Source organism: Peromyscus californicus, unplaced genomic scaffold (assembly GCF_007827085.1).
Source record: "Peromyscus californicus insignis strain IS unplaced genomic scaffold, ASM782708v3 Scaffold_10__1_contigs__length_136768540, whole genome shotgun sequence".
Lineage (NCBI taxonomy): Eukaryota > Metazoa > Chordata > Mammalia > Rodentia > Cricetidae > Peromyscus > Peromyscus californicus.
The window spans coordinates 88,360,079-88,380,146 of NW_026294391.1; the positions used below are offsets into that span (position 1 = coordinate 88,360,079).

Here is a 20,068-nt window from a genome sequence, read left to right on the forward strand (position 1 = left end):
TACAATTCACAAAATACTATTAAGCAATATTGTGAACTAAGGCTCATAGTTTACATTAGGATTCAACCTTTGTAATCTATAGTTCTATGGGCTTGGGGCACACATAATTCCTATATCAATCATTGCAGTATCATACTCAGTAGTTTTGCTGTTTTATTAATCCTATTTTCTGCTTAAATTTATCCTTATTTCTTTGCTGGAACGCTGAGTAATTATATTTTTTAGACTATAATTTAATTACATTTCCTCTTTCCTTTTCCTCACTCCAAACCCTCCCATACCCCCACCACACACTCTCTCTACTTCAAATTTGTGGCTTCTTTTTTCACTAATTGTTATTGAATACACACATACACACAGACAACACTCAGTCTGTATAATATTATTGGTATGTATGTTTTCAGGACTGGTATTGGATAACCAGTTGGTGTGCTCTTCCCTGGGGAAGACTGTTTTCTCCTGCCTCAGTATCCCTTAGTTGCCTGTAGTTCTTTGTATAGTTGGCGTGTCTATTGTTGTTATCCTTGTTCAGCTCATTTTTAGGCAGTTATGTCTGTGAAACTTAATAATGAGTGTGGCTTCTGAATTATTGTATACTTTCACTCTTTGGAAAGTTTTGTCTTCATGTGGTTGTGATCATATACTACATGCCCTTTTCAATAATCTCATTTTCTTAACTTCTGCAAAATAGATGTATTAATCTTAACAAAATCCAACTTAACATGTCTTTTTTTCCTTTCATGGACTGTACCTTTACTGTTGTATCTAAATTATTAAATATTAAAGGCTGTCTACACGTTTTCTCGTGCTATCTTCTGTAAGTTTTACAGTTTTGTACACTACAGAATTACAATTCATGTGGACTTAGCTTCTGAGAAAAATATAGGATCAATGTCTACATTATGGGTTTGTTTCTTTTCTTTTTTTTTTTTTTTTTTTGGTTTTTTGTTTTTTTCGAGACAGGATTTCTCTATGTGCAGCTTTGGAGCCTGTCCTGGAACTCACTCTGTAGACCAGGCTAGCCTCAAACTTGCAGAGATCTGCCTGCCTCTGCCTTCCCAGTTCTGGGATTAAAGGCGTGCTTCACCACCACCCATCCTATATTCTATTTTATATGGGATGTATAGTTCTTCGAAAAATGCTGTGTTTTTTCCGTGATACTGTCATCGTTGCTTTCTCAGGGATCCATTCACTGAGTTTAGGCTCATCACTGTGTGTGAATGTTTTGGTTGTCTATTCTGTTTTTTGTTTGTTTGTTTTTTGTTTGCTTGCTTGTTTATTTGTTCTGTAAAGTCATATGTTCAGTCATTGCCTTGGTTGATATAGTTTTATGGTAAAATTTAACCCAAGTAATGTCTTTGTTCTGACCTTGTTCTTTCAAATGTTGTGTTGGTTATTTTGTGTCCTTTGTCTTACTAGCTTCAGGGTGTTAGTTATTATTCAAAAAATAACTTAGGAAATTTTGTAGGTGTTTTGGTTTGAATATGAAATGGCCCCACATGCTCATCTGTTGAGCTTTTGATTAACTAAATGATGGCACTATTTGGGGAGGCAGATGAAGTTCTAGGAGACAGGAGTAGCTGAAGGAAGTAGGTCACGGAAATCATGCCTTTGAAGGTCATTGTTGGTCCCTGATTCCTCTTCTGATTCTGTTTTCTCCAGCTTCTTACAGTTATACCAAAATATTGCAAATGTCTAGGTAAACATTTTTTAGATCTTTGATTTACCAGAATTTGGTAGTTTTCTTTAGATATTTCATACATTTTCTTAATTTATACTGAAATATCTCACTTTGGGGATACTAATACAAACAATGGTATGCTTTGAATTTCAAATTTCAATTTCAAATAAGTGAAATAGAAGAAAGCAATTGACGTATTTATTGATCTGAGAACCTACAATCTCCTGACAACTCTTTAGTTCAAGGGGATTCTTATTGCAGCTTTGGGATTTTTTTCACATTATCTGTAGACAAAGTTTTTAAAATGTATTTTCTTCATATTTTGAGAATGTCTTTTCTTTTAGTGGGAGGGGTTTCGAGACAGGGTTTCTCTGTGTAACAACTCTGGCTGTCCTGAAACTCACTGTGTAGACCAGGCTGGCCTCAAACTCATTGAGATCTGCCTGCCTCTGCCTCCAGAGTGCTGGGATTAAAGGCGTGTGTCACCACTGCCCAGCTGAGAATTTCTTACATGTATAGACTGTATTTTAAACACATCCATCCCCACTCTCTCCTACTCCATCCAGAACCCTCCCACCATATATCCTCCTCTAACTTCACATCCTCTCTTTTTAACCCACTGAATCCATTAGTACTGTCTGTATGTGCATGGGAGCAGGACCATCCACTGAGGCATGGGTGACTGACAAGTTGCCACATCCTTGAGGACAACTACTCTTCTTTTTCTGTGCAGCTCCCAACTTCCAAGAGCTTCCGGTGATCCCTCCCCATCCATGTTGGAATTTTAACAGGTTTCATATTGTACAGGCAATCACAACCACTAGGAGTTGTTGAATGCAGAAACCCTGTCATGTTCAGAAGATACTGCTTTTCAGCAGTCCTCTCCAACCTTTAACCCTTACAATCCTTCTGTCACCTCTCTGAAAGTTGTCCCCGAGCTTTGGATGCTGGGAGAGTGATAAAGATGTCCCATTTATAACAGAGCACTCCATAGTCACTTATTCTCTGCAGTTTGATAAGTTGTGAGCTTCTGAATTAACCACCATCCACTTCTGCATGTTGTGTACCTTTTATTTCCTTTTCTTAACTCATTGCATTAAGTTTTGCCTTGTGTTCTGAAGGAAGGGATCACAGAGGCAATGCATTGACTAACTCACCATGAAACGTGACGTTAGCTATAGATATTTTGAATGTTCTTTATCGTGTGCAGTCAGTACACTGTTCCTATTTTACATGAAAACTTTATCACAGATGTGTGTTAAGTTTTGTCAAATGGTCTTTCATCAACCACTGGTTAGAACTGCATATTTTTATTTAGCCAGTTTGATGCATTATAATACTTTCAAACGTTTAACCAGACTTGTATAACCTGGAATAAATTCTGCTTGGTCACTATGGATGATTCATTTATACATTGTAAGTATATCTGGTTTGCTAATTTTTTGTCAGTTATTTTTGAATCCATGAAAATAATTAATCCACATTTTTCATTTCTAGTAAGGCCTTTAGCATTAGGGTGCTGCTGAGTTTGAAGAATATATTAATATGTAATCCTGTTCCTGTTTGCTGGAAAACCTTATAAAGTTAATATAATTACTGCTTTAAATGTGAAACATGGTGAGCCCATCTGGTTTTGGTGGTTTCTGTTTTAAACAGTTATTATTGATGCCATTTCTTTCTCTTTCTCTTTTTTTAATTCATTTATTTATTTTACATCCCGGCCATATCTGTGCCCTTTGTGTGAGTTTTGGCATATTGTGTCTTTGAAAAAATTTCATTTAATTGATCGTTTGTATGGACTTAGTAGTTTATTATCGCTATTTATTATCATTTAATATTCATGGTATCAGAAACTAGGCTTCTCCTACATTATCTTTGTAATTAAATAATTTGTGAGTTTCTTATATTTTTCCTTGACTCTGAGTGGAGGCTTATCAATCATAATGAAATTTTCCCCCAAAGAAATATATTTTGGTTTTGCTTATTTCCTTTGTTGTTTTCCTATTTGTATTTTCTTTTATATCTATATTTTTATAATTCAGTTTGTTCTTGAAATTTTGCATTATTTTTTTAATTTCCTAAGTTCCAGCCATTGTTGTTCGATTTAGACCTATCTTTGTCTAGTGTAGGCATTTGCTGTTATATGTTTCTTTCCAGTTACTTTTTTATTATATCTCACAATTTTTAATTATATTTTCACTTTAACATATTTTAAATGGTTTACATTTCTCTTAAATTACTTACTTGAGCTTTATTTAGAAATATATTTTTTAATTTAAAATATAATTGCATTATTTCTCCTGCCCCCTCCTCCCTCCTACACCTCACTTGTCTGACTCCCCAACCCAGTTTGTGGCTTCCATTTTTTAAATCATTATTCTTATACCCACACATACACTTAAATGAATCACTGTAGAAACACCAGTTTTAGAGTCAATTCAGTATTGCCTGCATGAGTAGGTTTCCAAGGCAATCTACTCAGTATTGGATAAGCCATTAGGGAGTTTATCCTCCTAGAAGTGTGTTTCTTAACCTCCAAATATTTGGTTAGGATTTTGTAGGTATCATTCTGTTGTTGATTTCCAATTAAATTTTATTATGTCCCAAGACCATAATTTACATTATTTCCTATGCTGGATTTGCTAAGTAGTTATTAAGTTGCTTTGTTTTGTGAGTGATTTATGTAAACTTGAGAAATGTAGGAATTCTGTTGTTACTGTGAGATATCTTCTATAGATGGCTATTTTAGCTTGTTTAATATTGAGGCTGGTCATTTCATCTGTAGCCTTACTGCTTTTCTACCCACTGAATCTGTTAATTGGTGGTAAATCAATGTTGAAGTCTTCAACTCTGAGTTCATCTGTTACTCTTTGTAGTACCATCAGTTTATGCTTCAGATATTTTGTGAGTTTGTCAAATGCATATCTGTCAATGGTTCTTATATATGGTTTCAGAAAGGGCCCTTCCCCATAAAATCACCTCTTTATTCACACTTTTTACTTTAAAGTCATCTTTGCATAAAATTAATATGCTTACTGCAGCATTTTGAATTTTAACATTGCAGAGTTTTTGGCATCCTTTTACTTTTCATCTGTTTTTGTCTTTATATTTAAAGTGAATTTCTTATAGAAAATATTTTTTTGGCCTTCTAAACAACTTTGTCAATGACTTCAAATAACAAAAGCAGATCACTCATCTTTATATGTTACTGTTTATTTGTCTCTCTCTTTATATTTAAAGTGACTTTCTTATAAAAATCATCCATTTTGACCTTCTAAATTACTTTGTCAATGAGTCTTCAATGAACACAAACAGATCACTTACATTACAGTGATTATTATTGTAGAACTTTAAACATCTATCACTTTCTACTTGTTAGACTTGTTCTTTGTTTCTTTTGTCTTCCAACTTTTCTGCTTTCTCTGGTTTTGACTGATTATTTCACATTATTCCAATTTATCTTTCTTTTAGTATATCATTATACTGTAAAATTTATTTATAGCCAAATAATTTACAATAAACATTCATAGCCGTTTATAGCCATGTATCACCATTTACAGCCTACTTACACATAACAACATAGCCACTCATAGAGACTTCTGGTATCTTAGAATATTTCACATTCCTACTTCTTGGCCTGACTGATATGATGATAACCATTCCAAAATTATATGATGAGCTCTCAGGCTTTAAACAAGCCCATGCCCACAAACTTTCACTTCCCTAAGTGTTTCCCATTGTCACCTGCATTCAGATAAAACAAGAAAACTAGAGGGTTATGGAGATGGGTAGTTCTTTTTGCCCAGGAAGTTGTTATGCTTTGCTAAATCCTAATTTTTTTTTAGAATTGGAGATGGACTTTTAAAAAGAAGAACAGAGTGTTCTGGGCTCATTTTTAAATGAATATTTTTTGCTTTCAACTGGCCAGAAGAATGAAGGATAGTCATCTGAACTTGACCTTGAAAACTAGCACTGCCCCTGAAGGCAAAACTCACAAAGTGTGAAGTCCGCCTATACCTATGTGCAAAACTTTTTAACTCATAGACTCAGAGTATTGTAAGCCTAAATATAAATACAATTTAAGTTTTCAATTAGTTTTAGCTGATACACTAGTTATAAACATATATTGATGGAATGTCTCAGTGCATGTGTATATTGCATTATTTACACTTTAAATGTTATTAGTATTGCATCAAGCTCCTAGGATTCTGATCTGAGTGCGCTAAAATCATTAGTATTAAGGGACAAGAGTCCAGTTATCTGACAGATCTAAGAGGAGTTGGTAACTTTTCATTTGCTCAGCCCTCTCAATATTTCTCTCTCATTCTTGCTCACTCTTGCTCCCACTTTCACTGTGTGTGTGTGTGTGTGTGTGTGTGTCTATGTGGCTGTGTGTGACACAATTGCCACATTCTTTTTAGTAATACAGTATTTTTTGTTTTGTGGGGAACGTATATGTAGGAATATATGTGCACATGTATGTGCAGTTATGTGTCCATGTGGGTGTGTGTATGTGGGGGACAGAGAGTGATGTCAAGTATCCTCCTTGATTACTTCTGTACCTTATTTTTCAAATTTCATATATGAATATAATGTATCTTCATCATATTCACCCCCCATATCCTTCCTCTAGTTCCCCTAGTCACCCTCAGCATATCTACTGTCTTTGTACCAACTCATGCCTTTACTTTTATAACCCACTGTATCTAGTTATTGCTGCCTGTATGCTCAGGTATACTGTGTCCTGAGCAACCTACCAATGATTACTCCCACCAAAGGTAAGTGTCTTGCCTTCCCTCAGCAGCCATCATTTGCATTGTCTCCTCAGCTAGGGATGGGGCATTGGGATCCTCTCCCTGCTCCATGTTGAAATTTTTAACTGGTTTGATCTTGTACAGGTCTTGAATTGATAACCACAGCTGCTCTGAGTTCAAGTGTGCAACAGTCATGTCATGCCCAGAGGAGAGCATTTCACATCTCTCCTCCCTGTCCTCCAGCTCTTACATCTTTCTACTGTCCCCTCTTCTTTGATGTTCTCTGAGACTTCTGGAGGTATTATTGATGTTCTATTTATGGCTGAGAGTGCACAGTGACTTATTCTCAGCACTAAGAATAGTTTTGAGTCTCTCCATTAGCCGTTACACTTTGTAATAAGAAGCTTCTTTCGCTGTCTGAAAGCAGCACAAATCTATGGATGTAACATGAATATTTATAATGAAGTTTGGCAACATGACTTTTCAGTAAAACAACAGTAGGTTCTCCCTTAAGGCCCATGACTTTGTTAACTATGTGTTATGATCATATTTACAGTACCAGGCTCTCTTCTGGGGAGCAGGCCTCAAATACAATCAAGAGATTGTTTGGTTACCCCTGTAAACAGTCATGCCACTATTGCACATCTTGCATTGAATTTCATTATCATAGTATGCAAGGTCCAATGCTGGGTAAGACCATTGATGTCTTTTCTTCCACATAAGCCTTCATAGCAATGTACAGCAATTTGAAAGTTAGCCCACACAGAGATTCTTGGCCAATACAAGATTATTTTTCTATGTCCTGTAACCAAGGTGTCTATATACCTTATTTTTTGAGACAATGTCTCTTGCTGAATCTTGAGTTCACTAATTCAGCACATTACCTGGCCAACAAGCCCCAGGGACCCTTCTATGTCCACTTTCTCAACCCTGGGTACATATACATATGCTGTACTTTGCCTTTACCTGAGTGCTAGGAAAACGAACTTGGGTCTTCATGCTCACAGTGTAGCAAGCATTTTACTGACTGAGCTCTCACCAGAGCTACTCTAGTAATACTTCTAATAATATATTGTAGCTATAATTTTTTAAATTTGTGGTTTTTCTTTCACCTGAATTAATCTCTAATTTTTTCTAATATTACCTCTTCATATAGCTTGCCTTAAATTCTAGTTCTTGGACTCCACCTTGGTTAGTTTTTAATGTCTACTTTATGCATCCTAGAGTCATCTAGGAAAAAGAAATCCTAGTTGATGGACTGTATGGATTAAATTGGCCTATGTCCATCTGTGTCTGTGAGAGATTGTCTTGATTGATGTGAGAGGGCTCAGCCCACTATCAACCTTATGGAGATGGCCTGAAATGTATAAGAACACTAACTGAGTATGAGTCATGGAGCAAGCCAGAGAGGAAGTCAGCAGATATCAGTCCTCCATGATTCCTGCCTTGAGTTTTTCCTCTGACTTTCTTCAGTGATCTACTGTGATTTGAAAGTTAAGTCAAATAAACTGTTCCCCTTTCCAAAGGCTGATTTTGTTCAGTGTTTTATCATAGCAAAATAATAAACCAGAACAGAGTCCACTGGCCAAAATTCCAATGGAAAGATATGTGTGTTCAAACTTATCAATTTTTTGTATATTTTTGGTGATGAGTTATACCCAAAATAAACTGTTTAAAACAAATTCAAAATTCACATGGCTCTTAGTATTCCCATTATTATCATTAGAATGAAATACTTCTCAGATTATTTGAAGTATATCCTAGGATACCCTCACCTGTAACCTCTGTCAATCATACAAATCAGTCTCACACATTCTACAAAAAGGACTATCTTCTCCTGGAAAGGAGCCTCTTTTTTCTCTTTCCTAGCCACTGTTGCAAGTCTATTTTAAAAACTAATTTATACTGTGTGCTTTGAAATCCCATGCTCATCACAATTGGGGTGGTAACACTTCTTGGCCTCATCCATTCTATAATTTTTCAATTATGTAAATTTTGCCTTCTCCTTTAAATTTTAGAACTTAGTGTATCAGGTTTGAGCCTTAGAATGTTTATATTTCTCTTACACAAAGTCTCTAGCCCAGAGCTAGGTATCTATTAGGTGTTGAAAAAGCATCATTGATGGATTTTTTATATATCAATATTTGGTAGGAAAGTTTGACTGCTCAGCAAACTGAATTATGGACATAAACACCAACCTCCTGTTTAATTCCAAAAAAGCAAATCACCTCGAGATTTTTAAGAGCTGATAATTAAGACACCTCATATATATTAATAGAATGAAGAAGGATCATTTTTCAATCCTCTCTCCAAATTCTTTCTGCAGCCTGTGGAGATCTGTTTTTGGAAACTGCATTAGAGATGAGGAGGGAAAGGCTTCGTGGCAAGGAGCAGGATCAGCTTTCTGCCCCGTGCCTGGCAGAGGCTGCGGCTGCCCTCCATGTGATACTTTAAATCAAATGAAATCTGTGGTGCCTCTGAGACTTCTGGAACTAAGAGAGCTTCTTCCACAGCAGTTTACACGATGCTAACACAATTGAATATAGTGGGATTTACCAAGGGAAGGGAGAAAATAAAGAGAACAAAAGTCAATATAAACCATAAACATTCCCAACTGTATCCCGAGAGAGAGGTTAGATGGAGAAATTCCAGCTTCAGGCAGTCAGTAAAGCAGTTAATATAAAGACAAAGAGTAACATGAGATCTCAAAGATACATAAATGTAAGAGGTCATAGAAGACTCACTTGACCTATATGTGCTACATTGTCAACCCTTGGATAATGGAAGGGAACAGAAACAGGGTTAACTTTTAAAAACTGTAGAACCTAGTCCAATACCATCTGAGATTGATATGCAAAATGAATAGAAAATTTCTTAATTTTTTTTTTTTTTTAGAAAAGCATAGAACCTACTTTGAGCTTCAGATACCGGTAGAGGGGATTCTCGGATTCTAGCAGCTCTCCTCTTCCAACTTAACTTAAAGCTTTTCCATCTCTCAAAGAACTAGAAAGAGAGTAAACCAAACTAATATTAAATGCTAATAAACATAAATTCAATTGTTTTGGGAGGAGCCAAAATCTGAACACTCTATCTTTGGATAATGAAATATTTATATTTAATAAGATTCCTTTAAGTGTGACAGTGATTGTTTTTATTTTTCAAATCACTTATTTTAACTCATTTTACTATCCCAATTTCACACTCAGTGTAGTATTTATTCTTTCCAGTTTAAAGGTGGATTAAATTGTAGCACCAATTGAGTAAAAGACTTTGTAAGGTCCTGGCTTGACTTTGTGCTCAATGCCAGTCAATCAGAGAAGTCTTCTTTGTGCTCATGATTATACATCCATGAAGAAGATAAAAATTACTTCTGTCACCTCTAGTTTTCCACATAAAGTATTTTATGTTTACTAGTATATGTGTATATTTAGCCAGCTACCCTAGAACTGAACAACCATTATTCTGCCACTTTAATTTGGTCTTTTTGGTCAAAAGCATGAGGAATCAGAAACATGTCTTTAACCAAGGAGGTAGCTAGACACTAGTGAAACTATAAGTCTTTGAAGAAACAGGAATTCTGGCCCTCTGCAGCCAATGCTAGGAATGCAACTCTTCTGTTTCTGGCCATCCAAGGCCCCTTGCAATTGGATTCAGAAAGAAGACAGCAAGACTGTGAGAAAATATCACTGAGAGCAGGGTTTCTTCCATGAGTAGGAGAAGCAGAAGAACGAGAATGGAGCAAGGTTTAGTGATATCAGGGCCATGGGGATGGCGGGGCATCCAGGTTTGAAACAGGGCCAAATACTGTATTGGATAACAAGCTAGGGAAAAGAAACCGAGATTCTTACTAGTATTTGGAGATTAAAAGTCACTAAGCACCTTCAATTTATTTTTTCATATGCTCCTAATTCTGTTTTGTTATTTTGTTTTTTCTTTTGGTTAGGTTTGGTAGTTTTGGAGACAGGGTTTCTCTGTGTAACAGCCCTGTCTGCTCTAGAACTTACTCTATAAACCAGGCTGGCTTCGAACTCACAGAGATCCACTTTCCTCCGCCTCGCAAGAGCTGGAATTGAAGGCATGTGCCATTATGCCCAGCTTTACACTCACCATTTTTAATGTTCCCTTCTTTACACCTTTATAAAGCCTAACTTCTGACATAAAACCTATCCTTGTACAGATTTTTTCCAATGTGTTATAGTGTAAAGATCCAACTAGTTTTCATAAACTCAATTTAGAACATTAAAACCAATGTTTCCTCCTTTTTCACACAAATTATATGCTCTATTTATCAATTCCTAGTGACATTTTTGTTGTAGAATATTATTTTAAGATGTGTTACTTTTGTTCATGCTGTGGAACATTGGTTTAATGGTGCAAACATGTGTTGCATTCTTTTATGTTGTATTTATTTAACTCTGTGAAGCTGTGCTACTTTGCCTGCCTAAAACACCTGATTGGTCTAATACAGTGCTGAACAGCCAACAGTGAGGCAGGAGAAAGGATAGGCAGTACTGGCAGGCAAAAAGAATAAATAGTAGGAGAGAAAGAGAGAAAAGAGATCAAGGAACAAGAAAAGGAGGAGAGTCAGATGCTAGGGGCCAGCCACCCACCCACACAGTCAGCCATGGAGTAAGAGTGAAAATAAGATTAGAGAAGTAAAAGAAAGGTAAAATTGCAGAAGCAAAAAGTAAATAGGGTAATTTAAGTTAAGAAAAGCTGGCTAGAAACAAGCCAAGCTAAGGCCAGGTATTTATAATTAATAATAAGCCTCCCTGTATTTATTTGGGAGCTGGGTGACAGACCCCCAAAAGAACAAAGAGCAACAGAGTAAAAAATACTACCAACAATACATATTGTTGCTTCTTTTTTAATGAATAAATTCTTCACATCTTTTCTTATTTATTCTTCACATTTTGCATTTTCTTCCTGAAGGTGATACACTCACATACATCTAACCAGAGCACTTGGTACCCAACAGAGTCCTCAGGCAGTTGTGCTATTTTACCATCTTGTAGATTTTGTATGACTGCTTTTTGCCTCATTCAAACAAATGCAGCCAAGTCTACTGTCTTTCTTTCAGGCTCCTCAAAGAGCATCTTGGAGAAAAAGAAGTTGAATTGACACTCATCTTTGACTCAGTGGTGGAAGCTGACTTGGCTAATTATACCTGCCATGTGGAAAACAGAAATGGACGGAAACATGCCAGTGTTCTACTACGTAAAAAGGGTACTCTTTTTCATAAGCACAACTACATCTTCACTAACTACTAATAACTACTAACTATGTTTTCTGGACATAGTTTGTCATTTAATAAAAACTTCCTTTAACTATTGTTGTCTTTTTAAGGAGAAATATTTCTCTTGTTGAGCATATTAACAAAAATAAAAAGCCTATAACCTTCAATAGCATGAGGAAATGAATAAAAAATAAAGTATGGTTATACATTAATTCAATTGACATAAAATGTGCCATGTTTGTAATTCTAAGTGATACATAAAATTTTGGCATATAATGACATTCAATGTTTTCTCTGTATTTCATCTTCTTATAGTGCTTAGTTGAAATGTTAGACATTATATTATCAGATTACAAAGTTACTTTTTAAATTTGAGAATAAAATGTAACATAAGTAATTAGTAATATCATATAAGAAAAGTTGTCATAAACACCATAAGTTTTATTTTGTGACATGACATGTTATTGAAAGACCCTCAGTGAGTGGATATATTTCTAAGTATTTTGGCATTTCTGGAAAAGTCCCTCTTAATACTTTGTTCTAGAATGGGTGGTATTGTTTGTGATGGGCAAAAAAAAGAAACTAAATTTATGCATAAAAGCACTAAAACTAGACAGTGCCAAAGAAGCATCCTAAAAGTCTTTACCAGAAGTCTCCATTACTACAAAAAAGCTAAAGAGTATGTGTGATCACCTGGGAAAGGGTATATAGCAGATATAGCAGAACACATGTTCTTAATCAGGCCACTTGTTGCTTAGACTATAGAACAATAGAACAGATTCAATCAGCAAAAACACTAGTTACATCTACTGGCCAAGATGGAATTTCCATTTTCTTGCCATACCCAAAGTTTGAGCCTGATAAAATCTCCAGAAGAAGCAAGGAAGCATGCTTATTCTGAGAATGACGCTTCTATCTCAGCAGCACCATGTCTCACAAGACTGGACTTGATGCTGTCTTAAAATAAAGGCGTGTTTAGTATAAAGGGGTCTAATATGGAAAGGGAGGTCAGTGCCACCAGGTTCAGGTGATCTGGTTCATCCACCTGGGGAAATCTAAGTGACTTGCCTGATTAGAATTTTGGAACCCTAGTCTCCTCATATGTAAAATAGGAGTAACAATATCTATGTTGTAAAGTTAGCAGTTTAAATAAACATGTACTAGATATAAAACATATCCCATATAAAAAGTGTACTTTATTATACTGAAATTTATTAATTTTTCATATGCATACCTTCCTACATTAGCACAGGCTTCGCCTAATCCTACATACCTTGTGGCAAAAGTCACTTTGTCCTTGTCCTTTTGGGTCTTATTCTTGGTTCCAAGATTCTCCAGGCCAGGGTTTGCTGCTGTACTTCATCTTCAAGCAACTTAGATAGTGTTTTGCCACAAATAGACACTTGTAATGCATCTTGGTTAAATAAATGATTACAAGGCTCTTTTAATATTGAGAACTCATGTGTAGCAAACATATGCTAGGTATTGAGAAATAGACAAAGAAAATAGACATCCTCAAACCTCTGAGGTAGTAAGAATGGAAAGAAATATAAACATTTAACAAAAGTTATACAAAACATATATATTCCAATGTGAAATTTTCTTTGGGGAAAAAAACCATGAAGGAAGGTCTTATAATTAAGCCAGTAGGAACAGATATAATCTGAGTTTTAAAATAAATCTATTCTATTTAAAAGTAAAAGCAACAACTGGCAGTTCTTAAAACTCTAGAAATCTGCAACTGGACATGAGGACACTGTAAAACTCTACTGCCTCTGATATCATCTGCAAAGAACTTTGACAAAAATTATTAATAACTGAGATTAAGTCTCATTTTCCGTATACTTAAATAAATTGAAATTCCCTGGTTTTCTAGCTTCTTTTCATCCGATCTCTGGATGATCTCATTCAGTCTCTATCCCATTGCTTGTAATTTACTTGTTATTACCTCACACAAAGTCCAGATTTACATATCCATTTGCCTATTTAATAACATGCAATAACTTATATATTCCATAGTCACATCAAGCTTCTCTTGTCCCAAACAGGATCCCTAATTTCTGCTGCCTATACACATGATCTTCTGTTCTTCTTCATCTCTGTCATCATCATACTAGTTGTTTGGGTCAAAATAGTCAAAGTCATCCTTCACTTCTAGTTTTCTCTACTCATGCCCTGTATCTAGGCCACCACTAAGCCCCATGGTTCAACTTTCAAAGGCTGTCACAGCTTTGACAACTTTCTCGGCTTCACTGACACCACCTAAATTGGAGCTACAAGCTCAAATGAACTGAATGAAACCCCAAACTTGTACTATTGCACAATCTGCTCTTATTGCTGATCTCACTTTCTACCACCATCTAGATCAAATGGAGTACTCAATAGCCTCCTTTTATTTTCTCATGCTCATCAAGCATTGTCCTATCTTAGACCCTTATTTCTTGTTGATTTCTTCTGACTGGAACATTTTCCCCAGCTGTTCCCATGGTTGCCTCAAATCACACAGGCCTCAGTAGGCACTCTCTGGCTACCTCATATAAAATATAATTCATTACTTTTGTGTGCCCTCTAAGTTTGTTTCTTTCCAGTATATGAATTAGTATTGGATATTATATTGCACATTTGTTTCTTGCATTCTCCCTGTCCCAAAGATGTACATTCCATAAGTATAGAGATTTTTCTTATGTTAGTGACAGCTGTATATATAGTACATAAAACATAATAAATGCTCAAAAGTATTTGTTGAATGGAAACTCTCCTTATATATGACTAGCCCAATGTAGTGAGAGGAAAGATAAAAGAGATCGTAAAACAACATTTTATCTATTAACTTGTCTTGACTGTTTGCCCTCAGTTACTTCAGGGCATTTTTTTATTTTTAAAGATTTTAACTCAGGCTTGGAGGTGAAAAGTCAAAGGTCTCAAAGGCCAAATGTATATTAAAAATAAAAGAAAGTTCACGATTAGGAAGAATTAAAACATGAACTGGATAAAACACATTTTACCTAAAGGTCAACCCATCATTCTGTTCTAGAAGATTTTGACCCAGGATATGAAAGCTTCAAAGTTTTCAAGTGAAGCTGAGAGGATAAAGATGATTTTTCTAAATTAATAAACAACAGTATTCATTTTTCTTGAAGCATTTTTCATTTCAATAAAATCACTCTTCTAGGTGGAAGTTAAAGTTTTCACTGTGCTTTGCTAAAGGATGAAGTTATTTTTTCTTCATTTGGTCTTTGAGCTCTCAGAAATTTGAAAGGCACAAGTCCTTGTGAACCTGTTGGAATTTTGAAAAACCAGATCAAGTTTATCTTGTGTTAAGAAACATTTAAAGGTGATATTTAAACCTGTTAGACTTTATCACTAGAGCCTTATCTCATTGGCTGTGGTAATTCCACCTAGAATGTGAGTATATCTTGTTTTATGAAACAATGACTTATTAACGGGCTGTAAGTCAAATATTTAAAATCCCCTAAGTCATCCTTATGGAGAAGAAACTTGTGACAAATCATTCCCTGAACCCAAAAATTGCTTTTATAAAGTGAAAATTCACCTCCAGCATATCCAATGAAGGTAGACAGGGATTACAAAATATTATACCCTTTAACTGTAAGCTCCTACATTTACCTATCATTTTGTTTTCTCTGAAGAACTATTAACCAGAAAGTATAACTAACTATAAAGTAGTAAGAGATCCATCTGATTTTTCCCTCTTGGTGAACCAAGATTATGAACTTAATTGAAAACATTCTGGTAAGTAGTTCTACCTCTCTGAACATACTCCATTTCCCACAAAATATAGGTATGACACTAAATCTCAATCTCTTTTCTTCTTCTTTCCCCTCTCTCTCTCAGCCTCTGCCTCCCCCTCTATCTTCCTCCCATTCACCCTCCCCCTAGCATTTCCTACCTGGACTCTTACAAGGCTATAACAAGCTCTATTAGGATTTTAAGAGGCTATGTTGGATTGTGTAATTTATAAAGAACAGAAATATGGTTTTCATCATTCTGAAGGCTAGAAAAATCCAAGATCTAGGTTTTCATAGATTTTTATCTAGTAAGGACCTCATCCCTATTTCCATCAAGTGGCCTTTACCAGTCATATTTCTACCAATGTCCTGCTCAGAACCATTTAGGGTTATTCATTTTTTAAAATTGAGCCTTTCCCTGGAGTCCTCATCTTCTTTTAAACCTTCCCCATTCTCTCCCATAAGGCTCTTTATATTCACAGTGTACATCAAATCTCCTTGAACCTCTACCCATTCATTACCAATTTTCAAAGCTACTTCCACATCTGTAGGTATTTGTTATAGAACTACCCTACTTGTCAGCAATAATTTATTTATTAATCTATTTGGCTGCTAAAACAAAATAACTTTAACTGAGCAGTTTATAAAAACCCCACAGATTTGACAACTACAATTCTAGAGATCGATGTGCTAGAATATTCCCTTTCTAGTAAGTACCAATTCCTCCGGTGAATTCTGTGATTTCACAGAGGAAAAGAAGTAAGAAGATTCTCTATGGCCTCTAAATGGGGTACTATTTCATGCATGATTATGGAGCACTCTTGAGCTACTTATATCTCAAAGGCCCCAAATCCTAATGGCATTACATTGGAGACAAGTCAACACACAGTGCTTGTTTAATGCTGGGTATCAAACTCAGGTCACTAAAAAATGTACAGCCACTGAGCAACATCTTTATATCAACAAACATGTATTTTGAGAAGATGCTAACATTCAGGTCACAGGAGAAATCCTCAGGTCAATCTCCAAACTCATTCACTAATTTTTAAGTTAGAGAAGCAAGCTCAAACACACACACGCACAGCTCAAACACACACATGCACGCGCACACACACATACACACACACACACACACACACACACATACACACACACCATGTTTTGTCTCTTGGAGTCACTTGCTATTTTTCCCATACAGTAATGTCTACCTTTTATGTTCACACTGAAGAAATAGATGGGTTCAAACTAAGAAGATACAAAAGAACTGTACATGTATGATGAGTGCCTACAAAAAGTTGTAACCACTCGCCGGGCGGTGGTGGCACACGCCTTTAATCCCAGCACTCGGGAGGCAGAGCCAGGCGGATCTCTGTGAGTTCGAGGCCAGCCTGGACTACCAAGTGAGTTCCAGGAAAGGCGCAAAGCTACACAGAGAAACCCTGTCTTGAAAAACAAAAACAAAAACAAAAACAAAAAAAAAAGTTGTAACCACTCAAAAGTTTCTTCCTTGGTTATAGTTATCCTTAGGAAGTATTTACAAGTCAAAGACCAATGTAAATGACTTTTGGCTTCTCAGTCAGGAAATGTTTTGAAGTATAGATCCTGCTGGGATAGAAAATGACAAATGCAAACAGAAGACAAAAGAAAAGCCACATGTCATTTGACTGATGGCAGTTTTACCCTCTGATTATAGGATGGATGTTTCTCTTTTGATAAGACTGCCTTGACTGAATCAAAGAATACTTGTTGGGTCTCAGAGTCAAGGTCCATGGTTTTCAACTTAAACACCCACCATTTTGTAATATTTTTCAAAGGCATGTTTATGAAATGGACCCCTAAACCACAAAGGTACTTTTCACACCATGATTCTCTTACATATATTTACTGCTGACATGGGTGCCTGCTACTTGGGAGCACAAATTGGTCTGGCTGCTGAAGTTTTCCATCTACCTAATAGCAACTGTACTCTGTAAATAACATAGAAGTTGTTGGGAAATTTTCCATTCAGTGACTTTGAAAACAGTTGAGAGCTGTTCTGGCCAGAGAAGAAGTGGAAGAGAGAGGAGAGGGAGAGGGAGAGAGGAGAGGGAGAGGGAGAGAGAGAGAGATGGGGGCAAGAGGGAAGAGGGTAATGAACAAAAGAGAAGAGAAACATCAAGACATTTACAGAATAAATTGAACAATTATTGTTGTAAAAACAGGAACAAGCATTTGAATTAAGTCAATCAAGGCTGTAAGTTGAAAGAGAAGTTGATTTTTCAGAATAACAAAGAAACATTTATTGTTTCCAACATAGCACTGGTCATTTGCAATGTATTGTTGATAAATGCGGTAAGGAAACAAGTGAAGATTGTGATTTGCTTCCCAATATAAGTCACAAGCTTGCTTTATGCCCCAGACAGAGATAGTCAGTGGTTCCTAGGACACCAGTTTGTAAGACAAGAGTGTAGGTAGAGTTTTCCTGCCTGGCCCACAGTCAGGGCAAATCTCTCTCACCAGCCAGTCCCACAGCCGTCAGACCCGACCAAGTAAACACAGAGACTTGTATTGGTTTCAAACTGTATGGCCATGGCAGGCTTCTTGCTAACTGTTCTTTCAGCTTAAATTAATCCATTTTTATAAATCTATACCTTGCCACGTGGCTCATGGCTTACCGGCATCTTCACATGCTGTTTCTCATCTTGGCGGCTGGCAGTGTCTCTCTGACTCAGCCTTCCACTTCCCAGCTTTATTCTCCTCCTTGTCCCGCCTACACTTCCTGCCTAGCCAATGGCCAATCAGTGTTTTAATTATTGACTAATTAGCAACACATTTGCCATACAGAACATCCCACAGCACTTCCCCCCCCCTTTTTTTTTTTAAAAAAAAGGAAGGTTTTAACCTTAACAAAGTAAAATTACATATAATTTGGGAATTTGGGCGTAGCTTCTCTTACTACTTCCTGCTGGAGGGGGGCGCTGTATCTTATGGGGATACAAAGAAAATTTTAGGATTATGGAATAGTCCATGAGGCTATATCGTCTGAGCCAGTTGCCTTCAAACCATTCTGGATGTTGGATCATCTGGGCCATGGTGTCATCGGAGACCTTTCAGGGGGTCTTGGCTGGTCAAACCTGATGTATCTTAATCTGGAACAAATCCATAGCCTTTGGCTTTCTGTGGGAACAAAAGCAGAGTCTCCTTTCCAAAGTAACATATCCTTATATCCAAATTTTGAAGTCAAGGCACCTTTAAAATATACATTTTGGCATAACTCAACAGCTTTTACAATCAAATATTTTTCTGCAGTTAAAAGTCCCAAAAACAACACAATGCAGATTCTCTGTGTAATATCCATTTTTACGTGGCTTATTTTTTATACTACCTTTACTGTCTCTTTAAAGACTTTATTTTTTAAAACTATGTATTTATTTCTATAACTCTATATATCATCTTTTTTGTCTCTTTCAAGCCTACGTATCTTTTACACACATTGTAAACTATTACATCTGAATCTGTCTTATTGTGAATCTATTGCCTTAAACTGCAGCAGCTGTGGCTGCTGGATCCACCCACCTCAGCTTCCCAACATGGCCATGGTTTACCGCCAGCTCTGGGAGCTATCGGGGGAACTATGCTTTTAGCCAAGCAGCGTGTAGCCCAGAAACCTCCCCCTTTGCTCTGCACCAGCAAAGGCTAAATCCACTATGCAGCTCAAAGTGCCACTTGCAAAGGCCTCATTCCCGCCATAGGCAGGTCGACCACGCACGCTAGGAACCCACCAGTAGCTCAAACCAGCAGCTGCCACTCATTTGAGAGAGACAATTAGGAACTGTTTTTAGCTCCGTTTTAGAATCTTTTCTCAGGTTTTTAGGTGGAAACTCTTGCCCCCACGTTGGACGCCAAATGTAGATGTATCCAACCTTCCCATCAAACAATAAACACAGAACCAATGCAAAGAAGAAAGCCAAGAGGTCAGAGCCAAGAGCCAAAACCTTACCCTTCCTCCTGCGGTGGTCCTACCTCTCCGAACCAGAGCTACCCCTGTGTTAAAGTCTTTATATAGAGTTCCTGTCCTGCCTTCTCATTGGTTGTAAACCCAACCACATGACCGCCTCCTCACAGCCTGTCTGTATAGGCCTCCAGGTTTTCCATGATTGGTATTAAGATTAAAGGCATGTGTATCCAATAATGGCTGTATCCCTGAACACACAGAGACTTACCCAGCTCTGCCTACTAAGTGCTGGAATTACAAGCGTACGCTACCACTGCCCTGCTTTCCTATGGCTTGCTAATAGCTCTGACCCCCGGGCAACTTTATTTATTAACATACAAATAACATTTTAATACAAATAAAATATCACCATACAAGAGGCATGCTTAATGTGTAAAGGGAGGTTTTATTTTTGCCTAAAATGTGGGAACTTCATTTCAAATTGAATTCCACTTTTGGTAGGTAAGGCAGCGATACTCACTTCCCATACCTGCTCACCAAGTCCCCTCATAATGTTCATCGTAGACAGTTTGTCCTTCACAACAGCTCCATTCTCTTCCCCTTTCCATCATTCCTTCTTTTGCTTTCAAGAAAGGAGAGTTGCATTTATTTCCATTTCCACTCTGTGATTTTCCCAATCAACTGTATTGTGTCCAGCTCTAGGTCTACTTCCTT

The 20,068-nt window shown here is 36.7% G+C and overlaps 1 protein-coding gene across 1 annotated transcript in view; it reads left to right on the forward strand.

The window, feature by feature from the left end:
• Il1rapl2 (interleukin 1 receptor accessory protein like 2) overlaps positions 1-20,068 on the forward strand; it is a 1,222,115-nt gene that overhangs the window by 1,179,766 nt on the left and 22,281 nt on the right. The window contains exon 8 of the mRNA XM_052736534.1: positions 11,516-11,661. Within this exon, the coding sequence (XP_052592494.1) occupies positions 11,516-11,661 (146 nt within the window). The remainder of the gene's footprint in view (positions 1-11,515; positions 11,662-20,068) is intronic.